The sequence below is a fragment of the Pleurodeles waltl genome, chromosome 2_2 (genome assembly GCF_031143425.1).
Source record: "Pleurodeles waltl isolate 20211129_DDA chromosome 2_2, aPleWal1.hap1.20221129, whole genome shotgun sequence".
NCBI classification, from domain to species: Eukaryota; Metazoa; Chordata; class Amphibia; order Caudata; family Salamandridae; genus Pleurodeles; species Pleurodeles waltl.
Genome location: NC_090439.1, coordinates 226,235,595 through 226,260,430, shown reverse-complemented (window position 1 = coordinate 226,260,430; position 24,836 = coordinate 226,235,595). Strand labels below are relative to the sequence as shown.

Here is a 24,836-nt window from a genome sequence, read left to right as displayed (position 1 = left end):
TACATTTCTGTCCATGATTTCTTCTATAACTTTTTCCAGCTATGGCATATTTTTTTAAGCAATATACTGTTACGTCTGATGGACTTTTTGTATGCGGGGATATATAGGGCTTGTAGGTCCATCAAGAACCCTTGGTACCCAGAGCCAATAAAGGAGCTGCACCTTCAAATGGGTTTTCATTGTATACAGCAATTCATTTGGTGAAATATAAAGACTGAAAAAAATAGGTATCAAGGAAACCTTTGTATTTCCAAAATGGGCACAAGATAAGGTGTTGAGAAGCTGTGGTTATTTGCACATCTCAGAATTCCGGGGACCCCATACTAGCATGTGAATTACAGGGCATTTCTCAAATAGACCTATTTATTTATTTTATTTTTTACACACAGTCTTACATTTGGAAGGGAAAAAATTTTTTTCGAGAAAGACAAGCGGCAGTAACATCTGTTGCTCTATTCTGCGTTCCCCCAAGTCGCCCGATAAAAATGGTACCTCACTTGCGTGGCTAAGGCCTAATGCCTGTGACAGAAAAAGCAAAATGGACACGTCACATTTTTATTTTGAAATCGGATGTGTTTGGAAAGTGCCTAGCTGTGGATTTTGGCCTCTTGCTCAACTGGCACCTAGGGAAACCTACCAAACATGTACAGGGGAACCCCAAGATGGGGTGACTTGTGGGGGCTCTCACAAGGTTCTGTTACCCAGAATCCTATGCAAACAAAACAAAAAAAAAGTGTTTGAGGCGTCATTTGAAGGAAAGGCGTGTGACCTGGCTATTGGTTTCACAATAACTGGGGAAAGATCTGCATCTGTCAGTTGCAGCCAACCCTCATGTTCCAGAGGAGAAGACCCTCATTACAACACAAAACCTCAGAACCATCATGAAACAACCTTAAGTATAACATACTGACATGCATTCATAAGGATTAAGGAAGGGCAAGCTTTTTAAAAAAAACATTTGAGCAGAGACCAGGTGAGGTTAGTAAGTACTATGATTTTCTGTTACCAAATCAGGTCTGTGTACTGAGTTAGAAAAAAAAAAATAAGAAAAAAAAAAATTACACATTTATATATATTAAACCCCCACCTGCTCTGTCTTGCGCTAAGATTACCTTAAACTCCAAAAGGCAGAAAATACACAACATCCAAATATCTTTTCTTCGAAGGCCCAGTTTCAACCTCGACCTCCGCAATAGAAAAAAAAAAAAAACTCCCAACGTGTCAATGTTTATAATACCTTATATATCAAGCAAATCTGTTATGAAAACTAAATGGATATTTCGGATCCTCAATTACTTTATGTTGTATGCACTTTACCTATATCAATTTACTCAATTATTATTTGGCTTTGAAGCCTAAGCATCTGAATTCCTCGGAAAACATTTACAGGTCATTACAACCTATACTTTGTGCGATAGATATCAAATTGGACCAAGATGAAATTGATACTATATCATCATGTGACTTGCAAAAAAAAAAAAAAAAAAAAAAAAACACCATGGAATCAATGAAAAATTAACCTAGCTTTCTGTAGGCACTACAACACACTAAGGTGGTCATTCTGACCTCGGCGGTAAAAGGCGCCTACCGCCGGTCAGAAATCCTCCATAATCCCGCCGCGGTCGCGGAAACCCGCCACGGTCATTCTGACCCGCAGAAGGCAAACCTCCGAAAAACCGACCGCCACAACAGACCGCCAGACCAGCGGTCGGCGGAAAGGTGGAGGTGACCAAACCTCCACCGCCACGCCACCAGAAATACGCCCATCCCATTACGACCCACGAATCCACGCGGCGGTCATTCAAACGCGGTATTCCATTGGCGGACACACCGGCGCGGTCAGAATACCCACCAACGAACAAAACTCACCCACATTGGACGATTTGAATCCCACACACCTGATACACATACACACACCACTCCCACACACACAATACAATATAAAACACCCACCCACATCACCCACAAACCCCTACGCTTACAAAATCGTAAAGAAGGCAAGAGCGAGACACCAGCATCCAAAACATAACAGCCACAGCCACTCACCACCATCACCCACACACTATCCACACACAAAACAACACACACCACCACACTCAACTCACTTAAATACACATACTCCACCCCACACATCATACACACCACCCCATGGCACCCCAAAGACAACCCCGCTTCACAGACGAAGAACTCAGGGTTATGGTGGAGGAAATCGTTCGTGTAGAGCCCCAGCTGTTCGGCACACAGGTCCAATACACCAGCATTGCCCGGAGGACGGAGCTATGGCAGAGGATTGTCGACAGGGTGAACGCAGTGGGACAGCACCCCAGAAATCGGGAAGACATCAGGAAGCGATGGAACGACCTACGGGGGAAGGTGCGTTCCATGGTATCCAGGCACAACATCGCCGTGCAGAAGACTGGCGGAGGACCCCCACCTCAACCCCCACAATTCACATCATGGGAGGAGGAAGTCTTGAACATCCTGCATCCTGACGGCCTCGCAGGAGTCGGCGGAGGAATGGATACTGGTAAGTTGAAGCTTCAATACTGCTTCCCCCCCACCTGCATGCCAAATCAGACCCCAACCCTCACCCCCATCCTCGAACCCCACCCTCACCCCCACCCCCATCCTCACCCCCACCCTCACCCCCACCACCATCCTCACCCCCACCCTCACCCCCACCACCATCCTCACCCCCACCACCATCCTCACCCCCACCCCCAGCACACCTATTCCCCGCCAATGTCTCACCATCACAACCCACACATCCCAAAACCTAGGCCTGCATGCGTCCACTAAGCATGGACACCCATCACCAAAGCATGCCCAATGCATATACACATCCCCCCCACAAGCCACCCTCACCAAAGCCCCCACACACGAATGCCAGCACTTGGGGACACGGGAACCCACAGATACACCCATATGCCACACATTGAAACTATAACCATACCTCTATACCCCTGCAGGACCCGACCGTCAACACACCGCGGCGGAGGGGCCAGAATTATCCACACCCCCCACCCAAGAGGCCGTCAGCGATGACAGCAGCTCTGTCGATCTGGACACCGATGACCAGCCCGGACCATCGGGGACCTCTGGACAGTCGGTTCCCCTCACACAGGCACAGGCCACTATAGACCCTAACCCCTCTGGGAACACCAGCACAGCTCCCACCCAGCGGGCCCATGCCTCTGTCTCCAGGGCGCGTCAATCTGCGGTGTGTCTACCACTACAGGGCACCCAGGATAACCCACCACCCCAACAACAACAGGGACCTGGGGGCAGTGGTAGTGGGCACACCGGCCAGGGGGCAGAGGCCCAGGGAAACAGGGCAACTCGGCGGGCAGCTGTGCGACAGGGGGGGGGGAGGAGAGGCCCAGGGAACCCACTCTCCACGAGGTCCTCACCACCATCATGGGAGCATACAACCGCTCCCAGGAGACGATGGCGACGGTACTGGCCCGGTTCCAGGAGATCCAGGTGCTGCAGGAGGAACACTATCGGGGGTACAGGGAGGACATCCGAGCCATCAACACCACCCTGGTTACCATGGTAGGGCTGCTGCAGGACCTCGTAAACAGCAGGGCGGACACTGAACAACACCCAAGGGCCCCTGCCACTAGCCGGGACCAAGAACAGCCATCCACCTCCGCCGGCGCTAGTGGACAGGAGGCCCCCGCACAGCAGCAGCCCACCAGACCCCCACCTCCTGCAGGAGAAGAACCACCCCGCAAGAGGGCCCTGAGATCTCGCAAGACAGAGTAGGATGTCAAGACCCCCGCCAGCAATGGATACCACCTGATGTCATTCCACTGTCCCACATTGTCACCCTGTCCATCCTCGAACTGCCCATGCTCCATCTCTCCACAGGCCTCTGGACAATGCACCTGTGTGACTGTTACTCTGGACTCTGCCATGGACATTCCTTCACCATAGCCCCCACCCACTTGAAACCACCCATCCCATTTTGAGCACTTCAATAAACACCTATTTTGCACCAAAATATCAGGAGTCTGGCTGTGATTTCAATAGATTGTAATTGACATGACAGTGCAAATATGTCCTTGTACATGGTGAAGTCAACAAACAGCTGCCACAAAGCTGTAGTCCATGGGGAAACGAAGCACAGGACTCGTAGTGGGGACCCCAGATCTGAAATAGGGAGGGAAAAGCCACAACTCAGTCATCATACACTGGGGCAAATAGACAGGCAGCAGAGATGCTGCAGAGTAGTTAACTTTTACTAAATTATCTTTGAAATGTTACCTGTGTCCTATTGGAAGTACTGTTCAATGATTCTGTCCCTGTTGTCTGTTTCAGCCCCGTCGTCTTCCTCCTCGTCACTCTCCTCAGGTTCCACCGCTGCCACAACACCACCGTCTCGACCATCCTCCTGCAGGAAAGGCACCTGGCGGCGCAAAGCCAGGTTGTGAAGCATGCAGCAGGCCACGATGATGTGACACACCTTCTTAGGTGAGTACATTAGGGATCCACCGGTCATATGCAGGCAGCGAAACCTGGCCTTTAGGAGGCCAAAGGTGCGTTCGATCACCCTCCTAGTACGCCCATGGGCCTCATTGTACCGTTCCTCTGCCCTGGTCCGGGGATTCCTTACTGGGGTCAGTAGCCACGACAGGTTGGGGTACCCAGAGTCCCCCACTAGCCATACACGGTGTCTCTGTAGCTGTTCCATCACGTAAGGGATGCTGCTATTCCTGAGGATGTAGGCGTCATGCACTGACCCTGGGAATTTGGCATTTACATGCGAGATGTACTGGTCAGCCAAACACACCACCTGGATGTTCATTGAATGGTAACTTTTTCTGTTCCTGTACACCTGCTCCCTGTCTCTTGGGGGAACCAAAGCCACATGGGTCCCATCAATGGCACCAATTACGTTGGGAATATGTCCAAGGGCGTAGAAATCACCCTTCACTGTAGCCAGTTCGCCCACCTCAGGGAAAATGATGTAGTTCCTCACGGATTTCATCAGGGCAGACAACACTCTGGATAACACCTTTGAAAACATGGGCTGAGACATCCCAGAAGCAATTCCCACGGTTGTCTGAAATGACCCACTTGCCAAGAAATGGAGTACTGACATGACCTGCACCAGAGGGGGAATCCCTGTGGGTTGGCGGATGGGGGACATCAGGTCGGGCTCCAGCCGGGCACACAGTTCATGGATAGTGGCACGGTTAAGACGGTAGGTCAGGATAATGTGGCGTTCTTCCATTGTCGACAGGTCCACCAGCGGTCGGTACACGGGAGGATTCATCCGTCTCCTCGCCCAACCCAGCGGACGGTGCCTAGGAAGGACAACATGGAGCACACAGTCAGGCAACCCACAGGTACGTACTCACAGCTAGCACAGTATACGATTCTCTATGCAGTGAATGGCGTGTATGAGTGGCTATGCAAGGCCTAGGCCTGTGTGACGCAGTTGAAATTGAGCCATGTGGGCCCTGGAAATGGCGGCTGCCTGACCTGTGAAGTGTGACAATGGGATGTGAGGTCAATGCGCTGGCGTGGCACACCGCGGCGGGCGGCGGGCCAAGACCGCGGCGCGAAGCCGCATTGGTTAACATTGAAGCCTATGGGTTTCAGGAGCCAATGGCGAAGGGCGCCGGCGGTGGCGGGACGCACCGCCGCGGTACGCACCGCCGCGGACGTGACCGCCATTTTCTATCTACTTATCCACTTGCGACTTGAACTTTCACAGGAGAGGACCTATACTGCAAGTGTTGCTGTGACCTCGGTCTGGAAGGGACAATGGCTGCTGCGACTGGGGAAAGGGCCCCTGCCTTCACTGGAGAGGAGTTGGAGAAACTTGTGGATGGGGTCCTCCCCCAGTATGCGCTACTCTACGGTCCTCCAGACCAACAAGTGAGTTTAATTCTATCTGGATTTGGGGCCACTGGCTGGCTTGGGGGCCTGGCGGGGATGGGGGGCATGTTGGGGCTGGCGGGGGGCCTGGCGGGGATGGGGTGCATGTTGGGCATGGCGGGGGGCCTGGCGGGGATGGGGTGCATGTTGGGGCTGGCGGGGGGCCTGGCGGGGATGGGGTGCATGTTGGGCATGGCGGGGGGCCTGGCGGGGATGGGGTGCATGTTGGGCATGGCGGGGGGCCTGGCGGGGATGGGGGGCATGTTGGGCATGGCGGGGGGCCTGGCGGGGATGGGGTGCATGTTGGGGCTGGCGGGGGGCCTGGCGGGGATGGGGTGCATGTTGGGCATGGCGGGGGGCCTGGCGGGGGGCCTGGCGGGGATGGGGGGCGTTGGGCCACTGGAAAGGAAAATGCTGAGTAACTTGAACGTGGTATTTCTCCCTCCCTGTACGTGTCACATAGGTCCGCGCCCATGAGAAGATCGGGATTTGGCGTGCCATCGCCAAGGAAGTCCGGGGCCTGGGGGTCCACCATCGACGGGGCACCCACTGCCGCAAGAGGTGGGAGGACATCCGCCGCGGGACCAAGAAGACCGCCGAGTCTCTGCTGGGGATGGCCTCCCAACGTAGGCGGGGTGCCTGCCGTCAACTGAGCCCCCTGATGTTCCGGATCCTGGCGGTGGCCTACCCTGATTTGGATGGGCGCGTGAGGGCAGCACAGCAGACACAAGGGGGTGAGTACAAGCATCATCTACTCTGTTGTCGTGCAGTGGAGGTGTCTGGGTGGGGGAGGAGGGCTGTGGGTCCCCCTAGGCCAGGGCGATATCTGTAGGCTGGGCACCCCCGTAAGCCCCTGTGTCCCCAGCCACCACCCTCAGTAGTGTGTCAGTACAGCCATCCCTGGGCCGTGTCATCCATGGGTGCAGTTGACAACTCTAGGCGTGTAGGGCATGTTCCACGGAATGCGTAGCGGACCCCAAGTGCGCAACTTAGTGCAGGGGGCATCTGTGTCTGTCATGTCCGCTAACTGTACCGGAGATCCATGTACTCAATATCCCTTTATTTCTCTCTCCCCCCCCCTTTTTGTTTGTCTTTCTGTGCTTGTGTGCATCAGCATCATCAGGCGGAGGAGAAGTGGCATCGGGGCAGGAGGGAGCTGCATCTCACATGGCCCAGGAGGGCCATGCCACAGAGTCAGACTGGACCAGTGAGACGGAGGGCGAGGGGAGCTCCACGACGGGGACGACTGGAGCCTGCAGCGACACGGACACGTCCTCGGAAGGGGGCGGCACCATCCGTGCCCCCCGCCATTACAGGTACAGCCGCCACCCAGCGCACCATCTCCGCCCTCCCAGCAGCCCCTCCGCGTTCGCCCCGTGCCCGCTCTGCCAGGAAGCCGGGCATCTCCTTCGCCCCAGGCACCTCAGGCCCTGCCCCTGTTACCCCCGCTGCCCTCAGTGAGGAGGTCATTGACCTCCTCCGAACGCTCATTGTTGGGCAGACTACCCTTTTGAATGCCATCCAGGGGGTGGAGAGGGAGGTTCATCGCAGCAATGCGTACCTGGAGGGCATTCATTCGGGTCAGGCTGCCCATCAGCGATCGTTCCAGGCTCTGGCCTCAGCACTGACGGCAGCCATTGTCCCTGTCTCCTGCCTGCCTCTACTAACTCCCTCCTCCCAGTCTCCTGTTCCTCTGCCTGTCCCACCCACACCATCAGACCAGCCTGCACACACCTCAACACCCAAGAGAAGCTCATCCAAACATAAGCACCACAGATCACCCAGACATTCACACACGCAACATTCCGATGCAGACATGCCAACAGTCACTACCACCTCTGTGACCCCCACCTCCTCGTCTCCCTCCTCCCTCCCTGTGACGTCTACACTCACACCTCCATTCACCTCACCATCAGCCAGTGTTTCCATCACCAGCACACCCTCCAGTCCAGTCCGCACACGTGCAGTCACCATCCCCACTGCCATTTACACGTCCCCTGTGTCCTCTCCCACTGTGTCTGTCACCCCCTCTTCCACACCACACAAACGCAGCCACCCACCCACCCAACAGCCATCCACCTCACGACAGCCTATCCCTCCTGCACCTGCACCCAAAGACAGCAAACGTGACTCACCTACAACCACATCCTCTCCCTCCACTCCCATTCCCACTGTACCTACCACTCTCCATTGTCCCAAGAAGCTCTTCCTCGCCACTACTAACTTCTTTCCTGACCCTGAGCCCCCCCCTCCTTCTCGTCGGGGTAAGAAGAGCACCTCAGCCACCACCAGCCCTGCAGCCCCCTTGACAAGGGTGCAGGGGTATTGGAGCCCGCCAGCCCGCATGTCTGGATCTTCGCCCAGCAGCAAGGGGACAGCCAGCCCACCCCCTGGGAAGAGGAGCAGAAGGCGGAAGGGGCGCCGCAGGAGCCCGCCTTCTACATCCCCCCCGGACACCACCCAGAGACAGTCACCAGCCACAGCTCCAAAGGGAGGCAAGGGCCACAGGCCGACGACTAAGGAGGGCAAGGGCAGCAAGTTGGAGAGGTCAGGCAGCAGGCCTGCTGCCCAGGAGGAGCCCACAACCCCCATAGCCGCTGCCCCGGGAGGAACCGGCACAGCTGCCCCGGGAGAGCCCACCACCCCCATAGCCGCTGCCCAGGGAGGACCCAGCCCAGCTGGCCAGGAGGGCCCCACCACCCACAGCCCAGGTGGGCAGTGAAGGAGCACCATCCCCGCTGCCCAGGAGGGCACCACCAGGCAATTAGCAGTTGGCCATAGACCGTCCGCCGTCTCAAGAACCGCTGAACTGGGCCCCGCCGTCTCAAGAACCGCTGAACTGGGCCCCTCCGTCTCCAGAACAGCTGAACTGGGCCCCGCCGTCTCAAGAACCGCTGAACTGGGCCCTTCAAGGCAAGAACCGCTGAACTGGGCCCCGCCGTCTCAAGAACCGCTGAACTGGGCCCTTCAAGGCAAGAACCGCTGAACTGGGCCCTTCAAGGCAAGAACCGCTGAACTGGGCCCTTCAAGGCAAGAACCGCTGAACTGGGCCCCGCCGTCTCAAGAACCGCTGAACTGGGCCCTTCAAGGCAAGAACCGCTGAACTGGGCCCCGCCGTCTCAAGAACCGCTGAACTGGGCCCTTCAAGGCAAGAACCGCTGAACTGGGCCCCGCCGTCTCAAGAACCGCTGAACTGGGCCCTTCAAGGCAAGAACCGCTGAACTGGGCCCTTCAAGGCAAGAACCGCTGAACTGGGCCCCGCCGTCTCCAGAACCGCTGAACTGGGCCCCGCCGTCTCCAGAACCGCTGAACTGGGCCCCGCCGTCTCAAGAACCGCTGAACTGGGCCCTTCAAGGCAAGAAGCGCTGAACTGGGCCCCGCCGTCTCAAGAACCGCTGAACTGGGCCCTTCAAGGCAAGAACCGCTGAACTGGGCCCTTCAAGGCAAGAAGCGCTGAACTGGGCCCCGCCGTCTCAAGAACCGCTGAACTGGGCCCCGCCGTCTCCAGAACCGCTGAACTGGGCCCCGCCGTCTCCAGAACCGCTGAACTGGGCCCTTCAAGGCAAGAAGCGCTGAACTGGGCCCCGCCGTCTCAAGAACCGCTGAACTGGGCCCCGCCGTCTCCAGAACCGCTGAACTGGGCCCCGCCGTCTCCAGAACCGCTGAACTGGGCCCCGCCGTCTCAAGAACCGCTGAACTGGGCCCTTCAAGGCAAGAAGCGCTGAACTGGGCCCCGCCGTCTCAAGAACCGCTGAACTGGGCCCCGCCGTCTCCAGAACCGCTGAACTGGGCCCCGCCGTCTCCAGAACCGCTGAACTGGGCCCCGCCGTCTCAAGAACCGCTGAACTGGGCCCTTCAGGGCAAGAACCGCTGGCCTTTTGGCAGACGTGGCAGGGCAGGATCTATCTCGGGCAGGGCTGCAGGATGTCCTCTGGCCAACTTGCCTCCTCCAGTGGCAGTGGGGTCTGTTATGGACTGTATGGACTGTGGCTTTGCTCTCCCCAGGATGGCCCAGTGGGCAGGCCACCCACTGTATGGACTGTGGCTTTGCTCTCCCCAGGATGGCCCAGTGGGCAGGCCACCCACTGTATGGACTGTATGGACTGTGGCTTTGCTCTCCCCAGGATGGCCCAGTGGGCAGGCCACCCACTGTATGGACTGTATGGACTGTGGCTTTGCTCTCCCCAGGATGGCCCAGTGGGCAGGCCACCCACTGTATGGACTGTGGCTTTGCTCTCCCCAGGATGGCCCAGTGGGCAGGCCACCCACTGTATGGACTGTATGGACTGTGGCTTTGCTCTCCCCAGGATGGCCCAGTGGGCAGGCCACCCACTGTATGGACTGTATGGACTGTGGCTTTGCACTCCCCAGGATGGGCCAGTGGTCATGGAGTCCCCTCGTGGATCTGGCGTCGTGTACTCAAGTGGCTGAGGTGCCCCCCCTTCCCTTCCCCCTGAGGTGCCTGTCCTATTTTCTTTCTGATGCCCCTGCAGTGTTCTCTCCGTGGAGTTCTTGTCGTGGGACTGGGCCTTGCCCCTTTGCACAGGACCCCTGTGATCCACGGACAGTGGTTGGACTACATTTAGTAGCTGTATATATTTTGTACATAGTTTATTTATTTATTTGGATTACTGGTGTCCATATTTCAATATATCTGGCCGTTTATGATCTCTTCTTTTGGTCTTTGCATTATTTCGGAGGGGGGTGGTTTGTGGGTTGTGACAGTGATCTGTGGGAATGCATTGATGTGTGTGTTGTAGTGGGTGTGGGTGGGTGGGTGTGTGCCGGTAATCTTTTCCCTCCCCTGTGTCGTAGGTGCAGTACTCACCGATGTCTTCCGCGCCGCCGGGCGTGCTCCTGGTATATGAGGAGGAATAGGAGTGCGGGGATGACCTGTAACTCTGGCTCCATACTGCCGGAATCTCGCGTGGAGTGCGTAGAGGTGAGCGTTTTCCCGTTCGTAGTCTGTTTCCGCCGTGTTCTTATCGGCGGTGCTCCCGCCCCGGAAAAGGTCGTAATAGGGTGGGCGGTACTTTGTCTGCCGCCGGGCTGTTGGCGGGAACCGCCGCGCTGTTTGTTTGTACCGCTGTGGCGGTCGGAGTGTTAAGTTGGCGGGCTGTGTTGGCGGTTCCCGCCAGGGTCAGAATGCCATTTTTAATACCGCCGGTCTGTTCGCGGTCCGACCGCCGCCTCTCCGCCGACCGCCAAGGTCAGAATGAGGGCCTAAGTCTTCAGCTACATGTGAGACGTCCTTCCATTAAGCAGCAATTAAAGCAAAACCACTGTCTTTTCACACAGTTCCCTCTCTAATAAGAAGCAGAGTGACTGTGCACCACCAAATTTCAGGGTACACATCAAGCATCCAGATCTCAGGTTCCTTAACGCATGAGAAACTGCACTATGGAAATAATGAAGCTTAGCAGTACATTGTTGACTTTAAATACAGTAGCTACAGATTAGTCTTTGCTAGGCTTGGTTGCACCAAGCTACTTTTAAGTGGTAAAAAAATGCAATGAACAATGAAAATCTCATAGAACATGGAGTACCTGCAGAGGAAATGAGTGAAAGCAATGAGGGAGTTTACCAAATAGTACCCATTTCCTAGAAAAGAGAGAGTCAGCAAGTATATTTTTACTTTAAAAGTTTCTTGAAAAAAATAGGCTGTTACAACTTTTTACAAAAGTGCACAAACACCACAGGTACCAAATGCTATAGATGCAACATTGATAATAAAGTGGCCTTTTCATAATCAGAGAGAAGAAATGCGTAAGACTAAACTGTTGAACGCTATCCTCCCATTCAATAGCCTAACGCATTCCTGTGCTGGCGCCTTATTTAGGATGCAAATCATGTAATCATTCCTGACACTGTCAGGTTAAAGGACATCTAAGACACTTTCCTCAAAAGTGCAGCGAGAACTTAGCTTGTTCATATAGGGGAGAAAACACAAAGGGAGGAGTGGGATGTATTAATGTTGGATGTGGGCAGAGGCAATTTACACTAGAGTTCCTCTTTCACATAATAACACCAGTTCACTCAATTACAGTATCTCAATATCAGAGGATAAAATTGCCTTCATTATTCCAATAGTATCGCAAAATTTACAGGGATCAACTGAACGATCAAATACTCTACAGTGTAGCAGGATCCAAGCATTTTACCAGAGAATAAATAGTTCACCTTCCACAGTGACTGCACTAACCTCTGAGGAGCCTACACACACCAGAACAAAGATCTTATTATCGTTCGTAACAAGAGAGATACATCATTCCTGTCCGAGTACAACTATGGCAAATTCTCGAACAGGGACGAGCCCTCTTCTCTCTCTTTCCATGACATGCAATGTGTTTTAATGGCTGCCCCCCCCGCTCCCACCCCCCCCAATTACTTCTAGTATCTAAAGTTCTAGATGGTAGTCTCTCAAATAACATGACAGCTGGGCTTGCATTGTTTCCATTTAAAGCCAGTCTGGTCACCTTAATTCGGAAGCAGTACTTCACTCCCGTCATAAATTCCTTTTTTATGGACCTCGATTCCCTCTAAAACCCAAGCAATTTTGTAGCCGCACGAGTATTTTTCTCCCTTCTTTGGGATTATGAGTTGCACAATGTGGGTCCAACTGCGTTTTCAGGCACGTATCTCAGTCCCATATAGTTCATTAGCTTATTCATTATAGAAGAGTAGCACCTGAAGTCATAATATGTGACCAATGGTGCTTTACACCAAAAAAAAAAATAATAAAAAAAAAATACTCACCTAAATAAAATTCACAAATATCATGGAGTTCCTTAATATCCTTAAACATCAGATTTCTGTTCTCAGGATGATTTGATTGGACATCAGCTGCTACACCCACCCTTCCCTAAACAGCATCTGCAGTCACCCCTAAAACGTCAAATGTAGAATTCGGAGAAAGTGTTCATTTCAATTCTCTTTAATATTACAGTCAAGTCAGTGCAACAGGCCAGTATTTTCCCGCTGCTTCAAAGGTGGAGTGAGAGAACCACCTCCCACTATCTGCTTGCTAGTAGATAATTATAGGATATACTGTATTTAGGAATCCAAATCCTCCATGCAGGGCTAGGATCCCCCAGAGTAGAAAATCGCGGGGGTACTACAGAGCCTTGCAGCTCACAGTCTCAAGGGAGAACTAGTGCAGCAAAGAGAGCCAAAATAGCGGTTGCCTTGGTGTAATAGGCAGAGTGACAGAGCAGCGCAGGGGGGGTGGTGAGGATGCTGCTGGGCCCTATGAGTGGCCCCACAAGGAAAGAGCAGCAGGTGGTGATGCCTCAAGGGTAGAGTGAGTCGGAGCAGGGAAGGGAGGTGGGGGAATGAGACTGACATGAACAGCTGGAGGGGAGACTGAATGAAGGCTGTGAATCGCATTCAATCACCACGGATGTCCAGTTTGAGGGCGAGCTGGGTACCACTGTGAAACATTAAATACATTATAAACTCAACGCCCACGGAATACTGTGGCTCCCTCTCACCAGCATGAAGGCCTAGTGGTTGCCATTAATAAGATTTTAGCATTTACAGGATAAGCATAAGTGTTGGTAGACTGTGAAGTGAGAGGCAGTGCACCAAAGCAGAGAGTCTGCAGCACAGTCTGAGGTAAAGGTGGCTGTGTGGCCCCTGCTCCCCCGTCACATGGGATCACTGGAATTGATATTTAGAGGTGATACAGCTGGGTTTGCACACTGTATTGGTGTGCCATCCAACTGTTGATTGCCCATCTTCTACCCAAATGAGTGATCGGAAAAACGGGAAGAGGGTCAAGGACACACTGGGGCAGCCACAGGGGAGACGCCTCTGAACACAGATAAAAGAACCACACCGCTTGCTGAGCTGTCTAAAGAACCACACCGCTTGCTGAGCTGTCTAAACTCAATAACATTGTGGATACCATGGTAGTTTCCAGTGAGGCCCATGAAGTAAAAATGTAATCTGTGGTCATGGATCTGGCGTTTCTGCATGAAGATGAAAGTAAACTGGCACATAAAATCTGCAAGAACGAGACCTGATTAGATGAAGTATCCCCATGAGTGAAAGGGTTGGACATGAAGGTAACAGAGCTGACCAACATATTGCACATACTGGAAAACAGAGCAGAAGACGCTTAGGGATGAAACCGAAGAACAACATATGCATTACTGGGCTACCCGAAGGAGAGGAAAGAGCAGACATGGAGACATAGCTAGAGAAGAGGCTGTGTAAAGAGGTGGCTCCAGAGTTGCTGAATAAATTCTTTGTTCTCGACAGGGCACACTGTGTGCCTACGAGCAGACGACCCTAGAAGCTGGCCCATCCCACAACCAAATAGTGGCCTGGCTTCTCCATTATAAGGAGCAAGATATCATCTTACAGAAAGCCAGAGTGGGCAGTAGCTGCAGTGTCGTAAATCATAAGGTGGCCACCTTCCTAAATTATGTTAGCTGTACATCAGGAACAGACATTCGTTGTTCTCAAGGACAGTGGAATCCAATACATGATTATATACCCCCTTAGATTGAAAACAACTACAAGACTGCTTTTTTCCACAGACGCTGCGGATGCCTGGGACAGGTTGGAAAGACATAAGGGAGACTTGGAGTAATGGGGTGGGGAGCTTGAGGTTGGTAGTTGGACACACTGAGGTACTCAACTGAAACGCAAACAGGAGCTTCCACCACAAACACACTGCAGAAGAACTAAGAAACCTACAAAAGCTCAAGGGATAGAGCTGTGGCGCTGGCCATAGCACTGTGTAAACAAGAGGTGCAGAGTGGGAGGTCACAACATCAGAGGCCTCTGGCAAAGATTCTGAACAATATCTTTGGGTAAAAGAGGGAGAGGCATCCCCGGTCTTCACCCAGAGAGCAGATGATGACTTGTAGATCTGGTCAAAAGATGTAAATGTTTAAAGATATAAGTACATAGATTGGAGGGTTCAAGAATGCGAGCGGTGTCTAGAGGGCCTGTTGGGAGGTGGTTAGGATGGTTGGAGTGTGGTGTGCCCCTTGGGTGCAAACACAAATTAGACATCAGCAGAACTAGAAATGGGCAAGGCTGTGACTACAGTGAAGTGAATGGATTAGAGCCGACTGGGAGGTGGATAAGGAACTTCGGGTAACAGCACACAACACCATCCAACTCTTCCCTATAGCACGAGAGAATAGAAGCAACATGCAATTAGTTTTTCAGTTGTTATGACTGCGGGCGGTTGTTTGCCACCGGCCTGGGAGACTGGGAGTTGTGGAATATTTAAACCTAGTTGGGTTTTTGTCACTGATCTCAATTTTCATAGACACCCAGTTAACTCTTGAGAAAAATAGTCTAGGCCAACCTGGTGACGCACAAACATGTTATTCTCAAAACCTTCTCCAATGAAGGTGAAGTAGAAGAGAAAACGTAGATTAGCTGGTATGTCATCCATAACAAAATATGATGTTATCACATGGAATGTGAAGGGTTTGGACTCAATTGATAAATGAAAGTGCATGCACCTCTCTGTAGGAGAAAATTACTAATGTTTTTTTGGTTAAGAGAAAACACATTTAACTATTCTAGAGGTTACAAATTTATGCTAGTGTGGCATTTAATACACATTGTGTATTAAATGCCACACTTGACCGCTCTCACCCGCCACAGCCAGGTATATTAGCAGCTAAGGAGAAGCAATTGTTTGCAAAATGGGGGCAGAACAGCTCCAAAATGCCTCTGTGGGCGTCTTCGACGCAGATCAACGCTGGAGGCCCTAGAGTGGGGTCAACCGTTTGTGCTTTTTGAATTGCTCTTTTTAATCTACTGACATAAGTATGCCAAGGTTTGTGGGCTCCAAAAACCAACAAGTAAAATAAAGACATACAAATTAAAAGTACAAATTAGGTAAACAAAAAGGAAGAGGTTGCAAGGTGCAAAAAAGCGGATTCTATAAACATGTGCAGGGCCACTGGAATGCTTAACATTCTTGGGCATGGCAGCATTCACATTCAAGGACATCGACCAGAAGATTTCAGCAAATAATTGTTTGAGTGCAAAGCAGGTAAACAATGCAATACAGAAGCTGCATGCACATCTTTTAGCATGTAATTACTAAATGCTGTCATGATAGAGGGGAATCTGCTTGCAGATGGTATTCTTTTACGTAGTCCTGGTGCCAATTATATTCCCATTAAATAATAGTTTTCACCCTACAGACAGCTAAATTCTACTAATTAAGTCAATTCGCAGCCTTATAATTGCAAAAAAAAAACAAAAAAAAAAGCTGTTTTTCTTTGGAACTCTTTCAAACCAATTGTATCTGGAGTGTGGGAAGGAAAAGTTATAAAAAGGTCAGAAGTGCATGAAAATGGTGGCGTAGGGTGTGACAAATTGCATTTTGTCTTACTTTTCTATGTAATTTAATAAAGTCAACACTGCTGCATGATTCTGTCCATCACAGTTCAAATTCAGCAGCCCCATTAATATGGCATGTAAAAGTGGTGTAGTGTATGGTAGTCTGTGAACACAAATGACACCCCTACGGCTTACCTTCAAAATACTTACGTTCAAAACCATTACAAGCAAAAATTAAACAACTTTAGGTCAGTGATACTCAAAAGTACAATTCTGCAGCCACATGGGCCCCCCTCTGAGTTGACATGTACCTCCCTGGTCAATAGCAAGGAAGTAACTAGGAAGTTCTGCATTGCTTAACTTTAGGAACACCTTCATTTTTAAAAGACTCCTTGCAGCAAAATGATTATCTCTCTAAAAAGTGTAATTACATGCAGGACCTTTTTGCCTAAGTATGTCAGATTATATCAGTGCATTGAGAAGAATAAATTTAAATGTGATAATTTCGACAATTCTTTCACCCTGACAATCAAAATGCCAATAGTGAACTAAAGAGGCAAGTCAGTTTTTACATACATTCTTTGGGGGGCCTGGGTTCCAATTATACATCAACAACATTATAGTTTATTAAATCAAACACAGGAGAAGCTTGTGTACAGTGCACACTCCGAAGTCATCTCAAGGTCCTCTTATATGTGATAATGAAGCAAAAGAAGGGAAAGTGAAATAAAACAATTGCTTAGGATCACAGTTTGATTTCACATTGTGCAATGTAGCCACTAAATGCATATGCTTCCATTCCTCCACACCCACCTAACTGCACATCTTGCACAACCCACCCCCCTTCCAACCAATCAAACCCTGCAGTTATCAATGTGGCCCATGGTCACATCACAGACTAAACATTTTGGCCCCCAGGTAGGTGTCCGAGTATCCATGCAATCAATTTTGATATTTTTTTTTTTTTAAGACCGGTAACAAAAATGGGAGGTTTCCAATTAAAAGAGCCACAGCGCCTAACTCTTACCCACTACTCCAGTAGTTCCATCTCCAATCTCATCATCCTGGGACTTTGACAGCTCTACCATCAGTTTAGCAATCTGATGATCTACATCCATCATACTCAAAATGGTGGCACCATCGTTTGTTACAGTCACCTCGCCATCTTGATTTACCATCATTTTATCGAGCCCTGTCAAAAGCAATCCAAGTCAGTTAATGAAAAAGGAAAGTTGTGTGGTGCGTGCTCACAAATGGATACTAATACACCTACCATTTGGTCCAAGAGAAGTTCGAAGGGTATTTGCAACTGCTTTTGCTGCCATTATGTGAGACTGAAAAAAAGAGGGAACATTTATGAGTCAGATTGTTAGACTTCAGGTTTATGAATTGATTAAAAAAAATGTATCATTAATGATCTTAACTCAACGTATTTTCAAGTGCCTGCATACTTCTAGATACCAAGTGTTCTATATAAGCTCAAAATTCATTCACTCTATGGTAGTGCCTTATTAGATACGTAGTCCTACCCACCCAGCATGTTAGACAGTAATTCACGAGGAGTCTGCCATAAGTGCTACAGAATGGTCCTTGGATAACAATGCTGCTCTTATTTGACAGTGACGGATTGTGAAAGACATGCTGCTGCGGAGCAAATACAAAGTGCAAGTCTATTACATCACAACAATATTATCCACAAAAACTCAGTGTACTATCAAGAATAAAACATGTGGCATTAGAAGTAAACAATTTATTCAGGAACAAGGGTGGAGTGCCCCCCGCTAGTCAACTGATGTAAACAATCTGTTTCAACTCGGGCAGTCAATGTGTTTATAGCGCCCTTTGAAAGTAAGTCTTATTCAATTACAGAGAGGCTGTCTGAAGGTGCTCACTGGAGAGAGTGGACAAGGTTGGAAGGAGTAATGAACTCCTGCCGCACAGGGCTTCTATAGTGCGCCAAACTAAGTCAGGACCTGATTTCTCACTATTACTTTCACCTCTAATGTTATTTCTGCCAGCTTCTTACTCCTATCCATCCCACATTCTGGTATCTTGTTTACTCGTTTACCCTGCCCTACCACACCAATGCTGAAGAAAAGCTACCCACAATCTACTGTCCCTACTTACACCTACCCTGTTCCAAACTAAATTTTTCCTGGTGCACCACATACACAGTGGAAGAAACCAGAAGGTGGAGTAAAGTGCCATACAAGAAACCAACAAAACACCAACGCTTTCCATAGACTTTAGGTAGAGGAGGCAAACAGACAAAGTTACCTCTCTGGTAATCCAAGCCCACTTAAGCAAGTCACACAAACTTTACCTTCTTCAAAATAATAAGCAAATTAGGGCCACACGCAACAGTAACCGCAAAGGCCATCTCTTGTTGTGGAAACTGTCCCCATGGAAAAGAAGCCCACAGCCGCTCCTCTACTGAAGAATATCATGACCCTCGTATGCAAATAGATTTTCGGCTTTCTGGCAGCCTCCTGTAGCACGTAAAATCTTCAAAAACTTGACTGGCCCAGCTTTAGGAGTGTTATAACATATTTAGGAAGAACTCAGTGCACACTATTTCTTACTTTGAAATCGTATATACAGAGCCAACTTCCTACAGAGTGCCTCTTGGCTCCCCTTCTTAGGCCATGTGTCCTGGGTGCTCCTGCTAACCCCCCACCCCCTCCCCGAGGGCACCCAGTCACAATGTCAGGGACCAGGGGAAGCATGCAGTTCCATGGTCCCTGCTGCGTCCTTGCCTCCTGCAAGAGCCAGCACTATAGTCACAGAGAGGGAACTATAGCAGCTTCCATCTCTGTGAGAGCAGTTTCCTCTGTGTGCAGACAGAGAAAACCTCTGCTCCAATTAAGGGAGAGTACTCATTGGAGTAGTGTTTGCTGTGGCTTGACAGCAGCTGTCCCAGGGGTGGCACCCCAGGACATATCAGGAGGCAGCCCTGGGGGCGTGGCAGTCCCAGTGCCATCATAGGTTCCTTCATGCGGGGCACGTGGCCCCCGTCAAACACAGAACAGCCCCGAGGAGATAGTAGTCCCCTGGTATACAGGGGTTCAGAGTCTGGCAGACAGCAGAAGAGAGTCGTCTTTCCCCGTGCTTTTCCTTCCTACAATTGTAATTGTTTAGGAATCAAAGTAAGGACTCCAGCATGTCTCTCAGAGACAAAGCTTGCATTTCAGGCGTCTAATATCTGTGCAGTTCATCTCGATGGCCGCAATAAACAGTTCAGGCAAAGCATTTTTTGGCTATGTAAGTACGTAAAGCTTGGTCAGCGGAATCTCTTTTTTTAACTACGTTGTTTGAAACAAGGATGTTAGCTTAACGTTTGTATACTGGCGTTACCTAGCTAAACTGGTCTTTCCTTTATAGAGCCATATGAAGACAATAACAAAACGCCCCACTACCAGGTTTATCACGGAGAACAATGCGTTCGCACACTAGAGTGTCAATTGGGGTATCAAAAGCAGTGTCGCAAAAAAACTGCTTTATACATAGCTACTTGGACACAAGGCGATAAAAAAAAAAAAAAAAAAAAAAAAAAAAAAAAAACTATGTACAAGAAGCGTGGCGAAAACTTTACGTCGGTGCTGATAATAATACTTCGTCCCCGCCACGCACTGTCTCAGGATGAGAAAAAAACGTCTTACCTTTAGAGCCTCCAGTCCCATGAGCCGGGACTTACGGTCCTGATCCTTAATAATGATAAAAGGCCTGCCATATTCATCGAAGGCGAGAGTGCCCATGGACGACATGACAGCCTCTATACAGACAGCACGAGAGAGACCGCAACAGCTACGACGCAACCAGCCGGCTTTCAACGGCCGCTCCCAGAAGCCCTCACGCTCACAGCATCACACACAGGAAGCGGAATAGGTGGATCTGGGGTGATTACATAGTGGCCATCTTGGAATGGTCAGGTTTTAGAGCCCTCCATCTAAATTAATAACACACTCTCTCTCTCTCTCTCTCTCTCTCTCTCTCTCTCTCTCTCTATATATATATACACACACACACACATTACCAGAGTATCACATGGCATTATACAATTCTGTATTTTAGTACGTTAAAACATAGTCATATATTAATGGCACCGTCTAGACGCGAAACAATGTACAGCGTTTGGCGTTTAACACATTTTAAAAACTCCCCGTACTCGGGAAGTAGGGGACTCTATTTGAGTTAGCATTAAATAACAGGTTGGCGCGACTCCAGAGCTCCATACATGGACAACTGTACGTTATAAGCATTTCGCTTGGGTCACGCCCTGGTCACTTTCAACGCCAAAACACGTTTAACGTCACGTTTCACGATAATTCCGATGTCGATCCAGAGCACTTCTCCCAAAAACACTCACATACATTGTGGTATTTAAATGACCACGCGTTTGCTAATGTAGCCTTAGAACGAAACAATTGATTTATTTTCACAACGTTGAACATATATGGTTCACATTGCATCCCTTCATAAGTAGATGCACCGTTCTGCTATTTACCAAACGCTTTGACGTTTCAGATAAAACCCAAGCCTCTTAAATTGTTCTAATTAACACATATACGCGCAATGCGAGTTTATTAGCCCTTCCGATTTTATTTCTTCTTTGTGACGCTCAACCGAACAAATGCAGTTGTGTTTTTCGACCTTAAAAGGACATGGGCGTGGCTGGTCATTTCGGAACTGATAGGGAAATAAAGCGCGAAAGTATAACAGCTTAACCAAGTGATTAGCTTCGTCTCCAGTGGCTACAATGGGGTACCGTTCGTAACACAGAGATTCTATTTTTATTTGTTTCTAAAGATGCAATACTCGGCACATTGACATCACCTAACCCTATAGCAGCATAATGTCGCAGGAATTTCTTTCAAAGACGATCAGTTGAGTATTACTGAACGCGTTTTCCTCAGGCCTTGCGTTGCCTCGAATCTATCCTAACCGCGAGCAAACTGGTTGATCTGCCCACAAAGCCGCCATCTGGGGTTTCAACTTGTAGTCCCTCTCTTATGTTCATATTGATGTGTTGGAAGGCGGGGTTCCGGTATTCATTTAATTCAGTTCCGGTTTTCCTTGCTGACTTTTAGATATATGTTGGTCTTTCTTCTCTGTATTTATCCTGGGATTCTTACCGGCTGCAGCAGTTTTACCAACCTGACTGTAGAGTGGTTTTCAGCCTCCAAAAACGATCTTTGTTTTATTCTGCATCTTTAGTGAGTGTTCGTTTTGGCTTTGTTCGAAGTTGTTGTATTGTTCTTTGCTCGGTTACTTTGAGATGCGTGCTTAAATTGGCACCCACGTGCAGTCCATAGAGCACTTTGGGAACGGATTAGCAGTGATATCGGTTCCGATCTCGTCTTTATCGGAAGTGGATCCTGGTGGAAATCAAATGTAGTAAACCCATTTCTCGAGTATTTGCAATCTGTAAATATTTAGTTTAGATTAGTATTTTGAGATTACGAAACCTCATCTTGGTTCTTAATGATTCCTGCCTCCATGTCGTACTTGTGATGACTGCTTGTGTTTTCAGTCTGTTTTTCTATGTCCATGTTGGTTCTATTACCTCACACCCCCTATCCTCTAGTCTAAGCTACAGCACCCTGCCCTACATCACTGCTCTCTACTCTGCCCTCTATGCCACTGCACATTATGGCACTATATTCTGCGCCCTATAGCACTGCATTTCATGCCACTGCACTCTACAACATTAAACGCCACTGCCCTCTGTTCTTCACTACTCCACTATAGGGCACTGCACTCTATGCAATACGCTCTACACCAGTCTACTCTGCTTTTTATGCCACTGGACTTTACACCACTGGACTTTACAACACTCTGCTGTGCACCACTCTAATCTTTGCCTTTGCAGTTTATGCCACACCGCTCTATTCTAGGCCACTGTACTTTACGCCTCTGTACTCTGCACCTCTCTAGTGTTCCACACTGCACTCTATGTATGCCACTCTGTTCTATGCAATTGCGCTCTATGCCACTTCATTCTACACTGCTGCACTATACAGCATTTTACTCTATGCTCTGCATTCTGTGACCTATATTCTGCACCACACTACCCCACTGCATTCTGCGTAGTGCACTATATGCTACTCTGTGCCACTCTACTCTGTGCTACACCACTTTAGTCACTTTACGGCTTGTCACTTCACACAGTGCCACTTTATGCAACTCTCTGCCATGTAACTACACTCTATGCTTGTTTACCCCACCCTATGGCACTCTAGTCTACACCATTTTACTCTCCACCATTCTACTCTACGCCTTTCTCCTCTATGCCACTGTGTGCCATGCCACTTCACTCTATGCTGCACCATTCAGAACCACTCTACTCTACACCACTTCACACCATTGCATATCATGCCACTCCACGCTGCTGTACTTGGCTAATCGACATTGGCAAAGCCAATAGGTCTTGCATAGGTGAAACTGATCGGGTTTGCCAATGCTTATTTTCTTTGTTGTAAAGCACTCCATAAGAGTGCATGGTTTTTCCAGCTGTCTTCCTGTTGTGCTTCTCTGCCCACTGCTTTCCCATATGCTGCTCTTTCCCCCGTATCCTCGAACCTCATTGGATTTACTCCTGTCATCTACTGCCTTCCCTCAGCCCTCCACGTCTATTGTGCTTTGTCCCCCCAGCTCACGCATTAGTTTGCTTTCTTACCGTGCGATCTATGTTACTTTCCCTTACCTTTGCTCGTATTGCTTCACCCACATACATACAACCCTGTGTTGCTTCCCACTGCCCCATCATCTGTGATTCCCCCTGCCCCCACTCTCTGTATTGCTTCCACCCCCTATTCCCACAAATTATTGTCGCTTACGTTTCTCCTTTTGTGCTTCACTCCCAGAAAAGCTGAGAATATTTGGATCTGATTTGCAGGTGAACAAATGATTTGCTCAACATTTGGATCAACTTTGCCGTGGAACAATTACTTCAGCTCAATTTCTAAAGGGCACAGGTGTATCCAGAGGACTAGGACCTGAAATCATTTCCTGAGGACTCTTGCAGTCTGCTTTCTTTCACTGAATTGTTCAACTCATCCCTTTGACATATAGCACAAGCTTTGCTTCTGCCATCCCAGAGACACTGCAGAGTGAGTGAGCGAGCAGAGGAGCAAAGCAAGAGCTCCTTCCTTCTGCTCCACAAGTTTTAGCTTTGACTCCAAAGCCTTCCCAGTTTTACTACATCACAATTTTCAGGTCTCGCCTATGAAACAACTTTTAAGTGTCAGTCGGCAAAAGTCTATTGTAGGTCACAGTGATTTAAGTGAAATGAAAATGTTGGGTGGGAGCGTTTCTCTAAAAGGGGCATGGTATAAGTAATTAAGGGCCTTGGTTAACATGATCTACAGTCCTGTACTCTACACAGTAAGCTGTCTGACCAGCATGTAGACACCTCTGAGAGTTTTCTGGTATTGCATCCAGACATATCACAGTAACAAACCTGTTTTTAGAACGAAGCCAGACTTATTGGCTTTGTGTGTGCTTGTTAGCAGTTTGATATATACAAGTAACAAACAATTTTTTTTTTTTTTATAAATGGAATTAGTAATTGCAAATTGTACATATGTGACAATCATCCTGTGCAATTAGGAGAGAGGCTAAGGATTGGATGAGCAAGTAATCTGAACACTGTTATGGCCCACTGACTCACACGGACTTCGGCCTCAGTACCTGTGCTCTCAATCTTGTCCATTGTGAACGCCCTCCCACAACTAGAAATCATGTGGACACCTAAATGTGACTCAGCTCACATGTACCATACAAGCATTGGAAAATCTAATAGTTCAGCCTTTTAGAGCCGAGACCTCTTGCCTTTGCCAGTGCTTAGAAAAGTCAAGTCCATTTACTATACAAAATTGCACTAAGGTCAAAAGAGTTTACAAATGTTAACACATTCAAAGTCTTAACTAAAATGTGCATTCTATATATAGTAAAACATTGCTAAAACCATTGGCAAAGGTAACCAATCTCGAAGGTGAGACATATTGGCTTTGCTAATGCCTGCTTGTCTTTCAGTAAGCATGATAGGGCATTTTAGTTTCACGTCCCTGCTATAAGTATGGTCCTGAAATCATAGCACCTTTTTTGGGGGAATAACTTAACAAGTTCTAATCTTCCACCTGGGACCATATCCGTGTACGTCAGCTTCACAAGCAAAACCTAAGGAAATTGGGGGGAAAAATCCAAACAACATGCTTTTTTACTTAATGACAGACAATCGTCTCACCAAATTTCCCAATCACTACCTTTCTGAAGTGTTTTTGCTTGTGAGTGTTTACATAAGCCTCTTGAGGGATGCTGCAGAATTCTGAGCGAGGTATGACGAATGTGATCATGGGCAAACTATTTGTGTGTGAGAGGTTGGTGGTGGCTTACCTTTATTTACAGTTGACAAAGAATGAACTCCATATACGATTTTTCGCAGGAGCTGCTGTATTTTCAGGCTTCTCATTCCAATAAAGAACTTCTGGTGTAGACTAACCAGTGTCCTGGACCGTTCTTCTGAAGTCCTCATCGCTAAGTTCAACCCTAACCCACCTGCTAGATCATTCTTGCTTACTCCTGTATAAAACCACCTACAAACGTCCTTTAAGAAAGCTTGGGCTGTGCTG

At 49.1% G+C, this 24,836-nt stretch overlaps 2 protein-coding genes across 4 annotated transcripts in view; one reads left to right on the top strand and one right to left on the bottom strand.

The window, feature by feature from the left end:
- Positions 1 to 20,052, bottom strand: part of CCT5 (chaperonin containing TCP1 subunit 5) — a 130,734-nt gene extending 110,682 nt beyond the window's left edge. Inside the window, exons 1-3 of the mRNA XM_069219696.1 lie at positions 19,866 to 20,052; positions 17,480 to 17,540; positions 17,234 to 17,398 (exon numbers count right to left, since the gene is read on the bottom strand). Of these exons, the coding sequence (XP_069075797.1) occupies positions 17,234 to 17,398; positions 17,480 to 17,540; positions 19,866 to 19,970 (331 nt within the window). The 5' untranslated portion in view covers positions 19,971 to 20,052. The remainder of the gene's footprint in view (positions 1 to 17,233; positions 17,399 to 17,479; positions 17,541 to 19,865) is intronic.
- A 1,220-nt stretch (positions 20,053 to 21,272) lies between these two features.
- The window catches only part of ATPSCKMT (ATP synthase c subunit lysine N-methyltransferase), a 253,696-nt gene continuing 250,132 nt past the window's right edge, over positions 21,273 to 24,836 (top strand). For all 3 annotated transcript variants that reach the window (XM_069219693.1, XM_069219694.1, XM_069219695.1), the window contains exon 1: positions 21,273 to 21,419. The gene's annotated coding sequence lies outside the window, so the exon portion shown is untranslated. The remainder of the gene's footprint in view (positions 21,420 to 24,836) is intronic.